This window comes from Fopius arisanus, unplaced genomic scaffold, assembly GCF_000806365.1.
Source record: "Fopius arisanus strain USDA-PBARC FA_bdor unplaced genomic scaffold, ASM80636v1 scaffold00007, whole genome shotgun sequence".
Lineage (NCBI taxonomy): Eukaryota > Metazoa > Arthropoda > Insecta > Hymenoptera > Braconidae > Fopius > Fopius arisanus.
The window spans coordinates 739,248-760,600 of record NW_011887746.1 but is presented as its reverse complement, the minus strand read 5'-3'; the positions used below and the strand labels follow the sequence as shown (position 1 = coordinate 760,600).

At 37.1% G+C, this 21,353-nt stretch overlaps 2 protein-coding genes and 1 long non-coding RNA gene across 6 annotated transcripts; 2 read left to right on the top strand and 1 right to left on the bottom strand.

The window, feature by feature from the left end:
* The first annotated feature begins 1,350 nt into the window (after positions 1-1,350).
* On the top strand, positions 1,351-19,390 carry LOC105273807 (uncharacterized). Of its 3 annotated transcripts, none has more exons than XM_011316443.1 (6): positions 1,351-2,771; positions 8,226-8,466; positions 9,745-9,977; positions 17,612-17,784; positions 17,977-18,108; positions 18,658-19,390. In XM_011316443.1, exons 1-6 carry the CDS (start codon positions 1,761-1,763, stop codon positions 18,797-18,799), a joined length of 1,932 nt encoding a protein of 643 aa, XP_011314745.1. In that variant the 5' UTR covers positions 1,351-1,760; the 3' UTR covers positions 18,800-19,390. The 3 variants fall into 3 exon arrangements, with proteins under 3 accessions (XP_011314745.1, XP_011314744.1, XP_011314743.1); XM_011316442.1 differs by having other exon boundaries at positions 1,351-2,927; XM_011316441.1 differs by having other exon boundaries at positions 1,351-2,927; positions 8,223-8,466.
* On the bottom strand, positions 9,849-17,247 carry LOC105273806 (uncharacterized). 2 transcript variants are annotated; one of them, XR_892943.1, is made up of 5 exons: positions 16,275-17,247; positions 15,236-15,598; positions 14,558-14,744; positions 14,170-14,464; positions 12,336-13,521 (listed from the first exon to the last, which is right to left on the bottom strand). It is a non-coding gene; the product is annotated as an uncharacterized lncRNA (long non-coding RNA). The 2 variants fall into 2 exon arrangements; XR_892944.1 differs by lacking the exons at positions 12,336-13,521; positions 14,170-14,464 and adding an exon at positions 9,849-9,934.
* Positions 19,391-20,108: 718 nt separating the features above from the next.
* Positions 20,109-21,344, top strand: RpL40 (ribosomal protein L40). Its single transcript, XM_011316440.1, has 3 exons — positions 20,109-20,205; positions 20,650-20,849; positions 21,040-21,344. The coding sequence occupies exons 2-3, from the start codon at positions 20,660-20,662 to the stop codon at positions 21,234-21,236; spliced, it is 387 nt and encodes a 128-aa protein (XP_011314742.1). The 5' UTR covers positions 20,109-20,205; positions 20,650-20,659; the 3' UTR covers positions 21,237-21,344.
* Positions 21,345-21,353: the final 9 nt, after the last annotated feature.

The following is a 21,353-nucleotide window of genomic DNA, read 5'->3' as shown; positions in this document are numbered from 1 at the left end:
CAAAAATAATTTTTTTTCTCAGTGCAGAAGAAAAATATGACGAGTTACTTTTTACGCCCTAGACCTTCGAAAAAATATTCGCAACGCTGTGAAATTTCAGGATGACATAAGCCTCAGCGATTTTCGACCCTATCATTAAATTCTTTCTTGATTGAACCTTTCTTTTTGGTGCGATTAAATGGTTAAACATAATGAGTGAGTCGCCCATTGGACATCCGGAGAGACAGTGCATGTTTATTTACTTTGAGATGATGCCGCAGGCTAAAGTCGGCAAAAACTAGCCGGCGACACACGGTGATTCCCGTGGGTTAAACCAGTTTCGCGAAACAAGTGGTATATAACACTGGCTGTTGTAGATTCTCGAGCGATCGTATCTCTTTTTCGGGTGCTTTTGCTGAATTCGCTTTTTCTCTTCTTCCTCGTTACAATCGTGAGGCGAATCACTGAATGAAACAGCTCCGTTCTTTGGCTCAATGAATCCAAGTCACTGCCTCTCAGTCGACTGCGATCAATGAGCAATTTGTCAAGTGCACATGCGAAATTATCCCACCTGTTTATCATCAATTTATCTCGAGTGATTTATTCCTATTCGAAAGAGCTAACCGCTTCAACCGTGATAGAATTCTCCATTTATTATCCATTTATTTACTTTTCTTTCGGAATTTCAAATTCCTGGACGTCTTCGTAAAAATCTTAATGCGATTTCTCATTATCTGAATCAGTGGACACCGAGGAATGTTTATTAAATGAATAAATAAATAAATTCCGGAGCGAAATGTGATTGTCAAATTTACGGTATTGTCATGTATTTTTTATCTACAGTCATTGTTTCGCGGTATTTCAGAATGTTTTATCTGAATTATTTGTGAAAAATAAACGATAACGTCACTTGAATTTTTCGAGCTGTTTCCTTAATTAATAATCAACCTGAACGTCCTGTAATTTTAACTAAATATTTTTCTCCGTGTAGAGGTAAATTCAAATCGATTGGTTAATTCGTTGAAATTTTTCGAGATACTCTTACTTTTCTGTCTTTTGAGAGAAAATATTTTATGTTCCACTTGAACTTCTCCTCTGGATGTGAATCTTGAATCTTCTAATTTTGTCTAATCGATTGGAAGAATTCACTTTGAATAATTCCCGCGTCTTCAATATTCTTTGTGGATTTAAAAAAAATGATAAAGTGATGAAGATGGAAAATTTTTTTTTTCCATGGATTATTGTTTATTATCTGACTGTTGCACCAATCCCAATTGTGGATTGGAACAACCGCTGGGGAAGTGGCGGGGGTGATTCGACTGCATGACGCATGCGCTTTGGGTTTCGCGTTCTCCTCGCCGGCAGGTCGACGCAGACTCAGTCGTCCGCGACATTCGGTACGCGATACGATTGGGTGTACAACCCCGGCAAAACCTGTCAAACTCGCAAAAAATCCCGCGACAAAATACCCAACCCAGCGAGAAGATAAAAAAAATAAAAGAATCGTCTTCCAATTATCCACTCCAATTACATCGCGTTCAATCCCATCAAATCGGTAATTAAAAAAAAAATCGCGTTGAAAATCGAGGACACGCGGGGCTCTGCCAAAAGTGTCCGACATGTGCATCTAGAGTGCATCTTCCCCGAAGTGTTTCTAGAGTGTTAAAAAATACCCGAAGAAAGAAAAAATAATGCGCCCCCTGTAACGTCACGCGGGGATGTGCAAAAACCGAGGTGAAGACCCCCCGTCCGTTATAATGTAATCGTCCCCTAAAATCGAGATGAACACCGTTCTTCAAATCGCGCTGATACTGCTGACGCTAGCCGGACCGTTGCTTACAGAGGAGCGGCATCGCGGTGCGAAAATAGTATCAATTAGGCACAGCCCCAGGCACCACCACCAGGAGCAGCCGATCCGTCACCCCCTGAAAATGCAAAAGCACTTGACCCCTGACGATGACAAAGACGACAATAAAGACTTCCAGCCGTACGAAGCGATGCAGAAGGATGAAAAGGACCCCAAGAAGCCAATACCAGTAAACGAATACGATGACGATGACGATGATGAGGATGAGGATGACGATGATAACGACAGGCCGGATCACCGTCACCAGAGGAGTCACTGGTTCGATATCGGCTGGGATCAGAGGACACGCCTGAACTTGAAATACAACAGTGATCATCATCGCTCGAGGACTCGCGTATCATCGGGTGTGAAGCCGACAGCCCGAGGCCATCATCGTCATCATCATCATCATTCCCACCATGAGCATCCGCTATCCACGAGCTCGAGAAACTCGTGGAGCAATGGTAACAGGAAGCTGGGCACTCCCAAGACATGGTCTCGAAGGAAGTCTTGGCACAAGAACTACGACGATGATGATGACATGGACGGTGATGATGGGTATGGCAGAGGGAAGACCTCGGAGAGAAAGTGGAGGAGCGATGATCTGAAGGAGAGCATAAAGGACGATGATGATGAGGACATATGGAAGGAGCTCGAGCAATATGGTCTTGCTGATATCACGATTGACAAGTTGGAGGGAAGCAATGATGATTACTACGAGGATATCAGCGATGATGAGGAAAAACCACCGTACATGACTTATGAGGAAATCATCAAGAGACTCACTCAGGAGGAGGATCGCAATGATAATAGGATTTCCACTAAACGAAAGAACACGAAGACTCAGCAGGGAATTGAGATGTTTCTCACGCAGGATGTTTATGGGAATTTCATGTTCAATGGGACTAATTTCCCTGTGGTGTTGAAGGAGAAAACGAAGCAAGAGGTAAGTGAGGAGCGGAAAGGGCAAGAAACGAAGAAAGGGAATATACCTGAATTGAAGAGTTCTGATTCTGATTACGGTGATGCGTATGACGATGTCGAGGGATACGTGGACGAGGAAGAGGCAGGTGAACTCAGCAGGAGTACCGTTATCCAGGTGGTAGGTTGAGGGGTTGTGGGATCAGGCGTTTTTTTGGTTTTTCTCTGGCTTTTTGTTTTTTCTCGTTTTGTTTGGTTGGTCTTGTTGGAGGGGCGACACCGTGGCCTCTGGGTGATAGTCGCGCCGGTGACCCGACGTACGACGAGGTCAAGTCACTCGGGGCTAGATTGCTGAGACTCTTTGATGGCACTTGGCAAAAAGATCACGGAAATTATTTGACATTGATTTTTCCAGCTTTTGCACTCTTTCTGTTTTGGCAATTCGTGAGCACCAATCAGGACTGAGTTCGGAAAATTTTTAGTTTTTTACCTCTCAATTCCCAGGAAATTTCAGAAAATTTTGTCATTCAAAAATTATTAATTTATGGATGGATTAATTTTCTGGATACATTTTGAAGATCCGCGAAATTAATGATTGAGCGCTGACGAGTGATAAAGATGTTTTCTTGTCAATTTAATGCCCCGATAGTACTAAATGAGTCATTTCTTATTAAGATCTGGTTCTCAGAATATCTAGGCATTTGTTAAATGTAGATCGATTTTCACTGACTCGTCGCGTTGAACAAAATCTTTGCATTTTACTCGATTATATTCCATTCTGACTCATCAGTTGAGGGAAAAACCTGGAGAATTCGCGGATTTCGGGGTTATTTATCCAGAAGAAAGACGTGATAATATTTACTACTGGCGGATTATCGAAGTTGTTTGTCTTTCATTCAGCGGCGAATTTCGGGGTTTTTTGGGGATCTGAGAGTGAATTTGAGTCACGAATTCCGTACGTGATGGGACAAACGTTTGAGGGATATAAAAACGCGCGGAACCCCTTGAAATTACAATATGTAACATTGGCCCCTAAGGTCAGACAAGATTTGAAATATTGTCTTCTTTGTTCTCTGGGCAGTAAATTATTAAATACATATCAGGAATTCTCGTCGTGGGTGTGTGTTAACCACCGGCGCGTCACATTAAATTGAAAAACCCATAAATATCCATTAACATCCCAGAACCGGTAGAATATTAATACCTTCATTAGAATGAATCTCGGCGACACTAGCGTCGCGGCGAAGTGTCTGATTGCTATTTCCATTTAATTGACGGGATTAATTCGAATGTTCACACGAAAATACTCAAAATTACTGAACGACTCGTAGAAAAATTCAATTGAACAATTAGAGATTAAGACTAATCAACGGCAACACCGAAATTTCGGTTTCAAAATATAAAATGAAGATTATAAAAAAAATGTACGCCGAAGAATAATTTATCTTAAATTAATAATTCGTCATCATGTAATACAAAAAAATTGATTTCCCGGCGGGAATTGTCTCGATATTTTTCTCTAGAAGTAATCGATTATCTGGGGATAATTCAGAATAATAATTTTAAATTTGTAATGGCGATTGATTTTCTTGGATTTTTTGTTAAATTTTGGGAAGACTCTCCCTTTTCTCCAGTCCCACCGAGACAATCCCTTCGAAATTCATAATTCATTTCAGCACCCAGACAGTGCAATCTGCTATTCAAGTACTCGAACCACCTCCCCTCATCTTAACACACGTTTTTCCCAAGGTAATTACTGAAAAACGACGACGATAACGGTATCCCCGACGTATCCTGCAACAAAACGCCTTCCCCAAAGGAGACTGCGTGGGTAATAATGAATCATTCATGAAGACACAAAGATGGAAGAGAGACATATCTGAATTATTAATTGTGATTCCACAAAAGATTCCACAAAAGATGCCACAAAAGATTTGCAATAAAAATTTAACGACTTCATGACAACAACAGGAAGCCCCAAAGAGCAATGATCTTCGAATAAGAATCATGAAATCATGACGATCTCGACAGCCTCTAAATGAAATATCATGTTATCATTTAGGAATTTAAATGACGAACAATTATAATGCGCAAATGTCTGGGGTGGAGGGTAATTGTCGGTAAAAAGTGAAATTATTTGAACACTTGTTATCCCTCGGAACTTTCTAAGGAGTGTTCGACACATCGAGTGTCATTCTTCTAAAAGGCGTGAATAAGAGATGATGTCATGGTGTCGCTGCACCTTTTCTTTATTAATGGTCATAACATTTGTCAAGTGTTCGTACTTAATACACAGATGACCTCATTCAATGGGATAGTACGCACTTCCATGCTTTATATTCAGCTGGTGCACATCACCGAGCCCATTCTTTATCCTCCAATTTCTTCTGACGGTTTTATAATCCAGAGCGATTGAAGGAATCGAGAGTTGTGATTCGGGTTTTTTTATTGGATTGACACTGCCAATCGTGGCAGCACATGGTTGGCAATTAGATTTCTCGTGGGGTCGTCTGGTCGATTGAATTTTCCAGTGATTCCATTTTTCTTGGGGGAAGATCCATTGAGAACTCCAGGGCATTTAGAAAAAATTTCATTGTCCAGAGGTTTTTCCTGGTAAATGCCTGATTGGATGAGTTGATTTTTTTTTTAGGCAGTCATGATTATTTGGTGTTTGCTAATTATTATTAGTGATTAATTTTTTGTACATTAATTCCTTTGATGGAATGGTCTTTCTGAAGAAGCACGTGCCACTGTGTGTCATGGGTGTTAGCAGCAGACAGCCTGGCAGCGCCTGGTATTTTCATTCTTGGAATAGCTGCATATTTCGCACTGGGTTCTCCTCTTCATATACAACCAATTTAACTTATTTACATTTTCTCTAGTTCCCTCCGGCTTCGCTCTCATCAAAATCAGAACAAAGATGAAGATTAAAAAGTTGCTGAGAAAATCCCTTTGATGTAGAGCTTCATGGATAATCCACTGGAATTATTTTTTCACTGCAACATTAATCAATCGTCACCAGATTTTTTGTATTCTTTATTGCCTTCCAGAAATTTCATTGCACCTTTTTATCGCTCGAATTTAATTTCTGAGTTGTGAGAAATTCAGCACAATTATTCGTCAGGTAGGACTTTGTAAAGCGTAAAGTGTGACATTGGGATAATTATTAGATTTACTGGGAAGAAGATAATGAAAGAATGAAGTGCCGAATTATGTTCTTCAATTGCGGATAATATCAAATCGGGTATTCCGTATTTGCAATTAATTTCTCCATTTAATTGTAGATTATCGATGAGAAAGTTCTTGAATTTACAATTTTGAAATAATACAGATTTTGCAGTTGATCGAATATCAAAAGAGTATATATATATATATATATATATTGATATATTAATATATATATTAATATATCAATATATCATATATATATCAATCATATATATATATATATATATATACTCTTTTGCAAAATCTGTATTATTTCAAAATTGTAAATTCAATAATTTTCTCATCGATAATCTACAATTAAATGGAGAAATTAATTGCAAATACGGAATTCCCGATTTGATATTATCCGAAATTCAAGAACATAATTCGTCACTTAATAATAATAATTATTATTATTATTATGGTAATTCGATTTTGCAAATTTGGAAATTGTTGAAAATTTTCCTGAAAATTTTCCTAACTCAAGGCCTTCTGTTACTCGTGTCGAATTCCTTCGCTCTGTAAGGTACAACGTCTTTTGATTCCATTCCTTATCACCGCGCAACTTCGATACCACAGATTTTCGATAAAAATCCGTCGATATAAAAATATCAGTGATGAGTCAGAGTGATATCATTAAAACACGCCCGAGGTACTCGCATAAAGTGCAATATCTCTTTATCTCTTTCAAAATTCTCGAAATACCGCCCCCACAATTAATAATAATAACTAAAAAATCGAGAACAAACAAAATTAATAATAAAATCAAATACTAACTAGCAAGAATAATCCAGTGTTCTGAAATTTTTTCAGTGAACAATTTAGTGAGGGATTTTGATTGAAATTGAATTCAAACTGGGGGCAATCGGGAATTTTCAAGAAATATTTAAGATTCTCGGGGGGAGTTTTTCGCAATTTTTACTGCCTCGTGATTTAGCCTTCCTCGAGAGGTGCCCATGGACTGGAGGATGGTTTATGGGTGCTCCGTGGGTGGTCTTCATCGCTGACAGACTATCCAGGATGCAATCGGCATTGCCTTCGAGACTCAAGAACCCGGTACTAGTCATTGTCTGATGCATCGGGGATACCATATCTGATGCACGAATGTTAATTTAATAGTTACTCCACCCGCATTCAACGCGCCGCATTCTGCACGCGTGGGTGTTTGGTTAATTCAGTCATTTAACATATTATTTTTCAATGGAATCGGTAATTGATTGCCGCGGCTCTATGACTTATGCGGATATTTCGTTTGTTTGACTTTCATTAATGCGATTTGCTGATGAGGAATTAATGAGGGGAAATCATCAAGTTTGACAGCTCTTGAAATTATGCGAAGACGGGGATATTTCAATGAGAAATCCATTTGTTACTCGGGAATTTCATTTTAAATTCTGCTGGTCTTGAGTCATTCAGAGGGAATATTCACGGATTATTTATTTTTCAATTGACATTTATTATTTTTTTCTACTGAAATTCTTTAGAATAAAATAAATGAATGAATTGATGAATTGTTTTTACTTCGTGATTTTATCGATTGGAGGAGATAATTACATCTATGATACAGGGTGAATCAGTTTTTGGGTGGTCTCGGCTAAAATAATGCAGGGGAAAGTCGCAAGTGCCGGTAGTTAAGGCCGCATAAAACTTTTTTTATTCCTGTTCCAACGCTTCGTTACATTGTTTTTTTCCCTGAAAAAAAAAAAGAAATGATAAAAAAACAGTAGATTTACAGACGTGTGACGAACAAGCTGGCACTGTGGCAGCAAAATGAGTGCAAAAAATGATGAAAAATTGATGTCAAGTGTCCAGAAAAAGTGGCTCTGGTTCAATAAGACGGTTCGACCGGTTCAGTTTAATATATGAGACTGTAACATTGAAATTGTTTCTATTTGTCGGCGGACTATGAAAGACTACACATGTCCCGTGCGGATGTGTCTTGTGCAAATAAAAGATTATAATATACAGTAGCTCTCTCCAAGATCTCAGACCTTCATGCACTGCGACAAATATTATGACAAGGATGATAATGAACGATGATGATTACAATAAGGCCGATAGCTACAATTTTTCTAGTCCCTTGGAATTTATCAGATACGAAAAGTCTTCCATTCCAAATTGTACCCCAGCAGTTTAATAATTTTTTCATTTAATTTCCAATTATTGAATGTTTTATTTGGGCTTTTGGTTTTATTTTAACTGAACTGATTGGTAAGTTGATGCTTGACATTTTGTCTCTAATGAAAGCTGTGATTTTCCTTCTGTTGAGGAGTATCCGTTGATTACAACCGCGCCGGACTACAAAACTCAAGATCCAATAGGATCAGCACCCACGCTGCCAGTGAAAACATCTTCAAGGCTCAACATCACCATTAACATCCAGAAACCTTACGATGGCCATAATAACACGACTATCTCGCAAGAGAATTCCCATAATGGATTACGACCGATGCGAAGTGGTCAGAAATACGCGACCAGGGAATTGACCAGTTCGCGTCCGGACAGGAACAACGGTAACGCCTCCATTCTGATCAATTGAAAAAATATCTCCAATCTAAAAATCACAATATCCAATTCAACTATTTATCCTTCATCCTATTTATTCTATTATTCTTCTACAAATTTTCAATTTCCCAAAAATTGTGGACGAAACATGACATGAAACATGAAAGTGAATTTGATTATTCTATTATTCCCATTATCATCACCACTATTACTATTATTATTATTGAATTGGCTTGAGGGAAATAATTGTTGATTTTGAGATTTGAGAGGCTAGATCGAAAGTTTCGAGGAATAAATGATTCTGTCTGAAAGTCATGTCTTTTTGCAATTGAAAATTTGATTTCACATTTCCTCGAGCAATAGGAAAGTTCTTCAATGAAAAATTTGGTTGGTACATAATGCCATGTAATCCACACGATGAAAAAAAAATATAATCCCACCGTTTCATAAGTACAATTCAATGAAGATGATTGGTGAAAGCTCGAACAACGAGTGTTATTACGTGGGCGTACGAGATTTTAGTGAATGCCCTGAGCGATTCAAGTTGTCTTGAGTAACAAATTGATTTCACAGTGTGAATTAATAAAGTTCAGCATCTGCAATAAAGTGTGGTAGCACGGGATTATGAATGTACTCGATTATCTCTGCACCTTGACACGGGGAATATAATAAAAGTTCAGCAAGACGATTGCTGCAATGGGGTTTTCTATCCGGTCGGTTCGCTGTGAACTGTGTTGAAATGACAAATCATTGATTATGGGGTACAGTGTGTGAGTAATTTCTCGATGAGATGGCAATATCGGAATTTAATACCTAGACTGGTTATTTTTAATGCGAGCATAATCAAGGATTTACTTGAAATCCTACAATCCTTGAGAACTATTCCCACAAAAAAATGTTTTTTTTTATTAATAATCATCACTGAATTGTATCTCATCACTAAATTGTATCTCATGACTAAATGTCTCGTTACCTCGAAGCCCGGCAATAAATTCTGAAATTCTCCTGAAAAAAGTGGGATTCCTTAAATAGCAAAAAATGTTCAATGAATAACAAATTAAAATGAAAATTACATTTTAATGAATGGTAAAAAGAAGATGTGATGTTCGATGATAAATGCAGAGAGGAATAGCAATGAAAAAAAAATGCCCGAGTACTTGGATATCTTCAAAAACTGGTCCACATACCCCGAAGTCAACTTTCCCATTGCTCAGCATAAAAATAATTCATTTACTTTGATAGGAAGGCATTTACTCACCCATAAAATAATATTTTTTCATCTCCAGCTGGCATGACCAGAGCGGCCATACAGCATGCAAGGAAAGTACTAACAGAAGGCAAATGCCAATGGCCGAGAGCTCGAATCATACCTGTGCAGAAGTTTTATGCAGATGCATCAGTAACATACATTCCACGCTGCGTAATCCTTCACAGATGTTCAGATGACACCGGATGCTGTGGATCAGACATTTTCACCTGCATACCAAAACAATACCGTCCAGTTGAGCTCTCCTTCTTCGTATGTATTTATTTATTCTATTCTACATTGCATTGTCAAACTATTACTAACATTCCTTATCATGAAACCAGAGATACGTAAATGAAGTGCGCCTGAGTCGAAACTCGTAAGACTGATTCCTTATTGAATTAAATTCCTTATTCCGAATCCGAAGTCGAAATTCGAATTCGGCGCATGGGGTGCGCAGTAGATCTCTTATTTATTATTGAACAATCCCTTGGAAATCAAATAATTGCGTGAATATTGAATGGAATTATGATGGCTATTAAAATTGCAATAATTTCAACGCTATAATTATAATTAGAATAATTATTGAGCTAATATTCACAATTACCATTGATTTTATAATAGAATTATAAGATTTTTCAACTGGACATGGAGTGAATTAATTGAAAAATAGGTCAGCGCAATTAATTCCCTCGTTATGTTTGACCAATTAGTTGGGATTGAAGTAATGATTTTCAATTTAGAGCAATGACTGTTGATCAAGTGAAAATAATTCCGCTATCGGTAATGATTTTTTCAGTGGTACAGCAATTTGCTGAATTTTATTTGGCAGGGGTGAAATGATAATTAATCTAAATTTCATTGGCGAGTAGGATAAAAATAGGTGATATATAAGTGAGTGGTTGGTGTGTATGTAGGGCAAGAAGTTTATGAAGACACCCAGGGACCGGAAATATTTGATGTGATAACGGTCGATTTACGACGAACCAATTATCGAGTTGTGGTTGACGATGGGCAATGGTTTTGAGCTCTTGTTGAGAATTTCAATGGAACTGTTTGATCCTGAGGTGTACCATAGGAAGTGTTTACGACCTACTCGCGATTCGTCAACGGTAATTAACCCTCGACTTTCGACTATTTTATGAGCTTCCGGGGACTTCATAAAATTAATTACCCGGAAAATCGGGGGATAATCGCCGACTGCAATTGTTCGAAACTAATTATTGAATCATTATCATTTTTACTAAAATTCGAAATCAATTTACAACCACCAGAATAAATAATTCGATTCATCATCAATTCAATAATCATTCAATTTTGATTTTTAATAATTTAATTAGTTTTTTTTATTTAATTATCCGTGGTAGGAATTGTTTATTCTGCCAGTTAACCTTTCAAGTTATTGATTTTAAGTTTTTTGAGAGAATTAATACCGAAATTCATCGCAAAAACTAATTTACGTGACAGATAATCAATTATCGATGATAATTGCACGTAATTGGGAAGAAAAAATTTTAAAACCACCGAAACGTTTCCCACTCGACATGAAAAGTATAATTTCCCTCGTGAATTACTTCCCGACTCACCGCCACTTCCCACCGAATTTTTCCCATGTTCCCTTTAACTCATTCCCATCCCATCAAGGTCTGATCCCGAATTAACCGAATATTTATCCACCGGATCCCCACCATTAGATTCCGTAAAAAGTTCAGCTCCGTAAATATCAATATTATGAGAGAAAACAGCGGTTAATAACACAGAACTATATTTCTCCTTCTCTGGAATTAGACATTTGATACACGGAAAGAAATATTTTTTGATAAAAATTAGGTGTCTTTTCTGTAATTCCAGAGCGAAATGTCATTGTAGGAAATTTTACGGAATTTTCACGTCATTTCTATTCAAACTCACAATTTTTCTGTGGCTTTCCGTCATTGTTATTCGAATTATCAGTGAAAAATTATGATACCATCATTTACATTTTTCAAGTCGATTCCGTAATCGGTAAGCGAACAGAAAGTTCGGTAATTTTTACTAAATATTTCTGTGCGTGTAGCCGTGAAATAAAATTCGAGTTCTTCCACTTTGCTGTTTTTTTTTGGTTCGCTGACGTTCTAGGAATAATATTTTCCTAAAGTTATCCGAATTTTCCATTATTTGATTTCAAATTCCATTTCAATTGAAATTAATCATTAAATTTTTCATTTATCTTAAAAATTCAACAAAATCAAGTTCTCCATAATAAATAATAATTGATCTCTCAACGACAGCTTCATTCATACCTATCATAAAAAATCAGCTTAAACTACAATTGAATTTCTAATTAACTGAAAATTCAGGAAATGCGGAGTTGAAAATGGGAAATTACCAGAACACTCAAGAAATTAACAGGTTGAACCTTCAAGTGTAATTTCCCAAGAGAGCAGTTGCTGGTAATTAGGAAGATAAAAAATCTAAAAAATCTCTGTCAAAAAGTCGATGATTTTGGGGTGCCTCTGGGTGATTCCACCCTTGCCCCGAGCACCCAGACAGTCCGAGTTACATAAATACCCGGAGAACACTTCCGCGATACCAAAATACTCGGTGATTTATGGTATTAGCACGATGGTTTCACATCGTGAAAGAGGACCCACCAGGAGACAACTCATTCCATCTCCACAGCCGGTGATACGTGACGCGGAAAGCTCGTTTAATTATGTGTCCATGCATATAATCACAAACGATGCAGTTGACGTTTTCATTTTAACTCTCCGATTTAAACGTGAAAGCACCTCGAGGGCTCAGGAGACGAAGAAAAAAAAAAGAGACAAGTTCAGGTGAATGCATTGGTGTCTGGCTCCCAAGAAATTCCGATTATCGCCTCAACAGATTTATGACGTCCCTCCCCGGTTAACCCGAGACCATTAGTTTTATCGCAAAAAAGTGCTTCAAAGTGCAGGGACCAATTTAGGGACCAAATTTAGAGGCTTTTGAGAAATGGAAAGAAAGGATGATCTGTCAGAGAGATTTCTCTGACGTGACAGATCTCATCTTCGTGTCAGACTTATACAGACCTTCCGGGATTGGATACCAGTTTAAAGTGCTCGGGAGATTAACCGGATGCTTATGGAAAAATTTTATAGAAAATCTAGCGGTTTCTCTAAAAAATTTTAAAGGTTCAACGATAAATTCAAGACAAGAGATTCAAAATTCGTCTACCGTTGTAATTTTTTGCCGAATATTGTACAGAGAATAGACAACCAACAATTAACTAATAAATTTAAATAGAAAAAAAAAGTGAATTAAAATCGATTGAAAAAAACTTGAATTGAAAAATCCTAATGACAACTTATATAATTCCGAATCGAAGCCATCCAGAACACCTGAAATAAAATCATTAAATTCTTCAATAGAATTCTCACAGACTTTATTTTCCTCGTCAAGTTAGCTAGAGCACTTGACGGTCACGAAATAAAATATGTGACAGTGCATTAAGGAGACTGAACGTTGCAGGCAGCTGCAGTTTAAAATTTCGTAAAGCCTCGATGGTTGTGCCAAGAATTATGCTCAAGGGAGGTTGAAGCTGACACAGAATGAAAAGAAGTTGAGCTATTGTCCAATGAAGTCCGACCACTCGGTTTTATTCTGCACTACCACTTGTGGTGAGTATGTGGCGAATGTGCATTCCAGACTGATGCGAAAACTCTGGGATGGAGATGCAGAGGAATTAAGACGCTAGACCATATCTATTTTAGTCGACAGACATCAAAAGGAGTTGCTTCGTGATTCATACAGCAAATGAGGCATCTCCAGGGGTCATACCACACACAAGAGTGATCTGTTTGGAGAAAGACAATTATCTGATCACAAGATCTCCACTCCTAGCTCATCCACTCATCTCCACTTAAACAAAACAAATTTTAATTAACACATCCCCCTCATCCTTTTTTCCATATAATTTATTTATTTATTCAAGAAATTCGGATATACTCAACTCGTTAAAATTGCGGTACGAATTATACAATTGCATTGTGCAGTTGAAATTTATATGAATTACCATGAATTATGGTCAATTGTTAATTACTTGTTAATTACTTGTTAATTACTTGTTAAATACTTATTATGAAAATAATGATTGAATTGATTTTGATAAAAATGATGCACTCCGTGAGAATAAATCTGAGTTCTGGCTTAACAAATCCCAATAACTGGTCACTAAACTGCGAAAGCTGAATTTTATCTTGATAAAATCCAATTACGTAGGTGTCCACGAATTTTTTCAATTACCCATGGAGAATAATACCTCGTACGTCGCCGCCTACACGTAGGGTGTCCCCTCATAGTCTCAGGGTATCTCATATCCCTCCGTAAATAGTTATATCAGCAGTTAAACCACGAGCATACCAGACACTCTAGCTCATACAAACAGCCATTTCTATTTTTGCAAGCATTGCACTATTCCTACTGTTCATTCTACACGAATTACCCATCGAGTCACGTCTGCCGGGTGTCGGAAAGACATCGGATATTCAACACTCAAGCTTTCTCATGAGTAATGAGCTTTCACATCCAGAGATGTTCTCCAACAATATTTATGCTCAATAAAACATTCCACTCTCTGCATAAATCCCGGCATTCTAGGAACACTCGAAGTCCTATTTTTTCTTCCCAATAAATATTTTTATTAAAGTTTATTATCCGGAAATTCAGAGAGAAGACTTCAGACATCAGCCGAGAGCTGTCAATTTGTTGAGGGATCTATTCTTTCCTATTATTCTTTCCTATTATCGATATTTCGATGAATAACAATCGAATTTTAATGATCTGTAAATTGTCAAAAATACATTACCCTGAATAATCAAAATAGAATTTACCTTCTAGAGTTTCCAAACTCCCAGTGACGAAATTACATCGAATTGCAGTGTAACTGTCAGTTGTTAAAAATGAAGTACGCACCAGAAATCTCAGCCAAAGATTTCACAACCCCGTAGTATTTTCCAGAAAATAGTGTGCGAATATTTATTTCCGAGGTATTTGTGACCCATTGGAAGTTCTCCATCTCTAAATCGTAAATTAAACCCAAAAATAGTGAAGAAACATTGAAAATTGTTTAAAACCATCGACACTCTGCAACTCTAAATATAAAACTGACTAACGAGAATAATAGTCATTTGGCTAACGAGTGTCCACACCGATTAGGTAAATTTATCACGCAATTGTTTTCACAATATCTTTATTGCCAGCAATATAGCAACGAGTGTACGTGAAAAACTGGTTTGCTAACGCATTGCCAACAACGTTGTTGGCCTCAACCAACAAAACAAACGTCCAAATAATTAACATTGCAGCTTTCCGCAAACTAATGTTCAACGAGATAAAAGGGGGACTTGATCACGGAAGTGATTGGAAAGCAAATTGAAGGTAAATGGACAATCCTTTTCTCCCGGGGTATGTGACACGCACACGCAATGAATGGAATAAATAAATAAATAAATAAACAACGATCGTTAAAATAAAGAGAAGAGGAGGGCAATGAATCCACGAATACGAACCACAATATCGCCAGAAGATAGAACTGTCCTGGGGACGTTGAGGAATTCACTAGTGAAATTCCGATCTAAAGTCCAGGACGACCGGTTCTCAGGCTAGAGAGGAAAGATAGATGTCCTCTATTAGCTGGCTAGACAGACTACTAGCAGACAGATGGATTTATATCTAGTCTCTATCATCAGGAAAACCGATGTCTCTCCATTGACCTTTGATGCTTGTTGTCGGATCGTTTCATTCGTTTAATCTCTCATTCCCTCTTCAATGGCTGACAATGGACTTTTCAAATTGCAAGTTAAACTTGATTCTGCATTTTTATAAAGAGAAACTGGAGAAGTGAATATATTTATTCGCGGGTAAGAGACGACCTGCGAGAGAATTCAGAGGAATTTTAGTACTCATTCAATGTTTATTACTTGTGAGAGCACGAGGAATGGAGAAGAAATAAAAAATCGGAAAATTTATCTCGTTGATACTGAATGACAATCTGCACCGTAAATTTTTGTAACTTTTCACTAAAATTTAATAAAATATCAATAAATTTTTGTGAAAAGGTATAACAATTGGTGTATCGGGATGAAACTTTATGAAAGGATAAATCATGATGTAACGGACAAACGCTATATTTTCATATCCCAATCAGATCGATAGTTTTCAATGAATCTCCGAAAAATAGGAAAAATAACAAAATACCCTGGATGTTTCAAGGCAGTGCGAACATTTTTCAGCGTTTTTTCTAAACTTTTAAAAAGAATCACCAAAAAGTGGAGGAAAACGATGAAAATTATCGCACCACCACGAAACGTTATATTTTTTAACATCAATCCCATCGATAATTTGGAAAAAAAATGATAAAACGTGAATTTTGGCTATATATGGACGTGGAGCAGTCTTCAAATGATAAATTATTATTGGGAGCAGTTGGACAAGGATGAAGGTCAAAACGTTTGGGAAAAATCTGGAATAAAAATGGAAATTCATGGCAGAAGTGGATCCTTGGAACGGGGTAATCCGATGCCTGAGGATTTATCGAGTAAGACATACCCGAGGCTTTACCAAAGGTTAATCAGCTCAAGTGGCGTTCATCTAACTCATATCCATCCGCTGCCAACAGTCTGGTTATCTCGGATAATAGAAAGCACGCGGCAGCAATTTCACTGGGAGTCCATGCAAATACCCTACGGGAAATTCAAATGGCAGTTCCCTGATGCCAGATAAATTGTCACGGGCGGAAATGGCTTCCAGCACGGAGAGAAATGTTTAATAAAAATTACAGAACCTTCAGTTCGCTTACCGATTACGGAATCGACTTGAAAAATGTAAGTTTATAGTCATATTTCGCTCCGGAATTACGGCTCGGGATTTTGATTGAATATAATTCACAGTCACATAATTTCTACCTGATGTCACGGAATCATTCTGCGGCGTTCTGTAATTGGTATTTGAATTATCAGCGAAAAATTACGGTACCACCACTTACATTTCAAGTCGTTCCCCTAATCGGTAAGCCAACTGTAAGTTCCGTAATTTTTACTAAATATTTCTCTCCGTGTGTAACGTTTGTTTTCAACGCCTCGTCGCGTGTACGCAAGATCATGATCCAGCTCATGCGCGTCCAAAGACGTTGATTTATGCATTCGCTTTATCGTTATTTACCACCTTAAATTACACGTTTCATATTGGCAATGAGGGCAACTAGCTACCTGTCATCACTCCCTTGATCATTGCCTCCAGTGACGGTACCATGTCGTATGCATTAACTCGATATCCGGTTTATCTTGAAAATTCACTTTTCCGTCACACCGATTTTTTTAACTAAACCTTTTCAATTATTTCCGTATCATCTACGATCCGTCCTACGATCCGTCCTTGTAAAGATAAAAGAGTTATTGAATAAAATTATAACCAATTGAACTGAATCCTGTGAGAATTTCACTGATTACGAAATTTTTTTCAGCAAGAGGAATATCTTTCGTAGTGTGGGTTCTGCGGAATAATTAATAAAAAAAAAAGAGAAAAAGGGACAAGTCGTGATGGAGTTCGTTGTAACTGTCGACGTGGACAACGTCGACCTGTAAATTCATTCGATATTTTTTTTACCCTGCGATATTGTGGACAATTGCAGGCGCAGGTTCACATGATGGACGTGCAGTCTCATGAGCTCATTCATTGTTTTCTGTAATGGTTATGATAATAATTATGGTGGTGAATTTAATTGCCAGTACTGGATGGAGAATGTCTTTATCTGAGGTGTTGTCACATTAATCGTGGAAAAGGGCAATTGAATTGTTGCGGTTGGGTGGAGTAGCTGTTGAGTCGTGTCATTGTTCCTGTCGAATGCCTTTTGGTCGTCGTGATGAATCAATCTGATTTTGTTACAGGTAGATCGTGTTGGGGGTCCCAAGACTGTGCAGAAACTGTCGTTTCACAATCACACGGAATGCCAGTGCATCAAAAGACATTGGTTCGAAGAGAACACTATGAACAAGCTACAAGGCAAAAACCATGAGATTCAGCTAGGGCATGATATCGGCCCCTCACCGCAGAACAAAACGTGAGTGCCTGTCAAGGTCTTTAGTATTTCATGCCTAGAAAACATTTTTTTAGGAATTATTATAACAAAGAATCAATTATTGCGGTTAGTCTATCTTAAGTGAATTCCTTGACTGATGGAGTTTTTTTTTAATAGTTACAGCTTCATTAGTATTTATTTAATAATCTGGGTTTTTTTTTCTACTTCCTCAAGGTGTCGATGTCCGGCGGAATTCACACCGAGAATTACTTCCGATGGTGAGTGCCAGTGCAAATGCTTCGAGAGCAACACGCAGTGCGTATTTGCAAGAAAAGGAAAAGTCTTTTTCTCCGTGAGAGACAGAATGTGAGTAATTTCTTCGAAACATCGGGCAATTGCAAGCCAAACTATAGCAAATCTTATAACAATTGTTTCTCCGTTAAAATAAAAATTGAATTGATCTAATTAATGGGATTAGAGCAGACAGTAAATGAAAATTTCAAATTTTAAGCAAAATTGAAAGAAAAGAAAATAAATTCCGAAGTATTTTTATAAATTTTCCCCCATGGCCTTCAGAACTGAAAGAGAACACTTGAAAAAATTCCACTTGAATTAATCCCATGACGAGCGAGGACTGAAGCACTTGGAATTTCTCGATGATTTCCAAGAAAATCTATAAATACTAAATGATCGATTACTCCTCCTGAAAATATCTCCGGCTCTTGTATTAATTCTAATTCAATTGACTCGTGGGGACTAGAGAATTGAGAGTAATGATGAAATAGTCATAAAATAAACGCAGTAAAAGGGAATTATCTCACAAATTCATAACTCGATTCGTCACCCACTGATCCATTGACTCACGACAACCTCTCGATGATTAATTACCCCTTGCACATGTTTTTTTGTTCTCAGTTGCATACAGAAGAAGGAGTGTGCAATGCCTACATGCGAGTTTGGAGAGTACATAATGGATCAGGGCAGGTGCCCTAAGAAAAGGGATAAGATCGATGCAATAACGAATTATCCAGGCAACAATGATCACTCCAGACAATGATGCTAGATCATTATCACTTTCTAATTTGTAAAAATATCATCGAGTGCCTCCAGCAAAAAAATTACTGTAGACAATGTCTAGTTATTGAATTCATTCCTCAGAGGATATATCTTTCATAAATAATTATTTTATTATTATCACTATTTTCCTTTTTGCATTATGTGCGTACTTTTGTATTAATGTGTCAAATACGCTTCCAATTGTATTTAATCGATAGAAATAATTGTGTTACTTTCATTATGATTAATTTAATAATTTTCGCCTAAGACAGTGTCAATTAAAATATGTTAATGTCGCAATTGATGATCTTTCTATGTTCATTTGAATTTGTCAGTTTCAATTGATCGACAGTAAATTATATTGAAAACTTTGTCTTATCAGCGTGCCATAATTTAGATGGGCTGCATGTAAATGTATATTGATTCATTAGTTTGAGGATATTAAAATAATGGAGAGAAAAAAATTAATTAATGGCTATTGCGAGAATGGTAAACTGGGTTAATTCTATACTCTCCCGATTATGTTTGCATGCTTTCACGTGTAATTGAGTTACCTCGAGGTAGCGAGTGGAAATATACCGCATAACGATCATTTCTTACTCATTTATTCATCCTGGACCTCAGCCGAATTGTTTTCCTTTTATTTTATTTCCCATAAAGGCGCTACATTTTTTCATTCATTTTTTCAAACACGTGATTAATTGAATTTAGCGAATTTCTTTTGTGGAAATAATATTTGTTTTATTTCTGGTGAGTCAGAGGAATCATCGTAGTGATTAATTTGTGACAAGTTTATCGAATCGGGGGAAAATGGGTAACGCCTCGATCATAATGATTTATTCAATTCTGAGATCAAGTGATTATTGCGCTTCAGAGATTGAGGATGAAAGACTTCATCGAGAGATAATTTCCCAGCAAAATATATATCCGAGGATCTATTAAAGAAAAATTATCGCATTGCGCTTCGGTGGGAATTCCCCGAAGAATTTTTCCCATCCAAGTTTTTTACTCATTACTTTTGCTATTACCTAAGCGAAAATGATTTACGTCTTTAATGACAAATTAAATGTTTATTTGTAAAAAATAAATTGGACCAGTTAGTGACTTTTTCTTCAATATATTTGCCAAGATATAAATTAACATATGAAAAACATATGAAATATGAATTATTACCAGAGAAATACTATAATCATAATCATGAATTTTTACAATTTGTTTTGATAATTGTCTTTTACCAACTGAAATAGGAATTGCAGTTGAAGTGCAGAAATTGACCAGAAGAGCGCAGAAGCTGCTGATGAAAGTAAAATTTAGAGTTTCTCGTTGTGGCCAACGGAAGTTGAAGTCGCCACTATTACGATTGATTCTTTTTCAGGAGAATTGTGTAGCCTACACGTTGTCGTTACAGTAAGTCAATAATTTTTCATAATTTTTTCCCCAAAAGAAGAATAAATTGCGTAAAAAAATGAGCAACAAAAGACAAATGAATTATCGCCCCTTCAAATTTTCATCTATTCCTCCGTCAAATGTTTTTCGTCAGACCGAAGAATTGACAGGATTCCCTGTCGTTTTTAGGTTATCCCCTGTGAATTAATTTTCCAGCTAAATTTCCAGTTTGATCAGACCTCCCAATAACAGTAATTATCACAATTAACTAATTGTTTACATTTAATTATTCGAACGGATATTTTTGCGGTAGAAAAACATTCTCTTAGGAAGTCAATGGTGAAAGAGAATTCGCGATACTTCATTGAGATAATAATTATTTTTCGATTTACAGTTTATTGGCGAGGGAGAAAAGACTTTATTTTAAAAAATTACTGTTTATGAGAATGTGATTGGATTTTCCAGGTGAGCCACAATGCAGATTTTCGTCAAGACTTTGACGGGAAAGACTATCACCCTTGAGGTTGAGCCTTCTGATACCATCGAAAATGTCAAAGCCAAGATTCAGGATAAAGAGGGAATTCCTCCAGACCAACAGCGATTGATTTTCGCTGGGAAACAACTCGAGGATGGGCGTACTCTCTCTGATTACAACATCCAAAAGGGTAATTATGAATAACTCGATAATCCACCGAAAAGAGTGTCCAGTAATCATCTTTCAATTATTTAATTAAAACAGATAAAAACATTTGACCTATCAGAAAAAAATATTGTTATAAAAACGTGACGTTTCGATTGCAAATTAAATGATTAAAGTATCTCTCTCAAATCCTGTCAATAATTTTACTTTGATAGAATCAACTCTGCACTTGGTGCTTCGTCTTCGTGGCGGTGTGATCGAGCCCACCCTGAGAATCCTAGCTCAGAAGTACAATTGCGACAAGATGATCTGTCGCAAGTGCTACGCACGTCTTCACCCAAGAGCAACAAATTGCCGCAAGAAGAAGTGCGGACACACGAACAACATCCGCCCCAAGAAGAAGTTGAAGTAAACTGTGGGATCACGGGCAGGTCTTCGAAGAATATTCTATTTTTTCGATTATGCAGACGAACGCAAAGCCTGTGTCCTATTTCTATCAATAAATAAAACATCAAAATGACATGAATAT

Coding starts and splice junctions, on each gene's coding strand:
- LOC105273807 (XM_011316441.1), top strand. CDS start 1,761: ATGAACACCGTTCTTCAAATCGCGCTGATACTGCTGACGCTAGCCGGA. Junction 2,928..8,222: donor GGAGTACCGTTATCCAGGTG/GTAGGTTGAGGG, acceptor CCTTCTGTTGAG/GAGTATCCGTTGATTACAAC. Junction 9,978..17,611: donor CAGTTGAGCTCTCCTTCTTC/GTATGTATTTAT, acceptor ATTTTGTTACAG/GTAGATCGTGTTGGGGGTCC.
- RpL40 (XM_011316440.1), top strand. CDS start 20,660: ATGCAGATTTTCGTCAAGACTTTGACGGGAAAGACTATCACCCTTGAG. Junction 20,850..21,039: donor TGATTACAACATCCAAAAGG/GTAATTATGAAT, acceptor TTACTTTGATAG/AATCAACTCTGCACTTGGTG.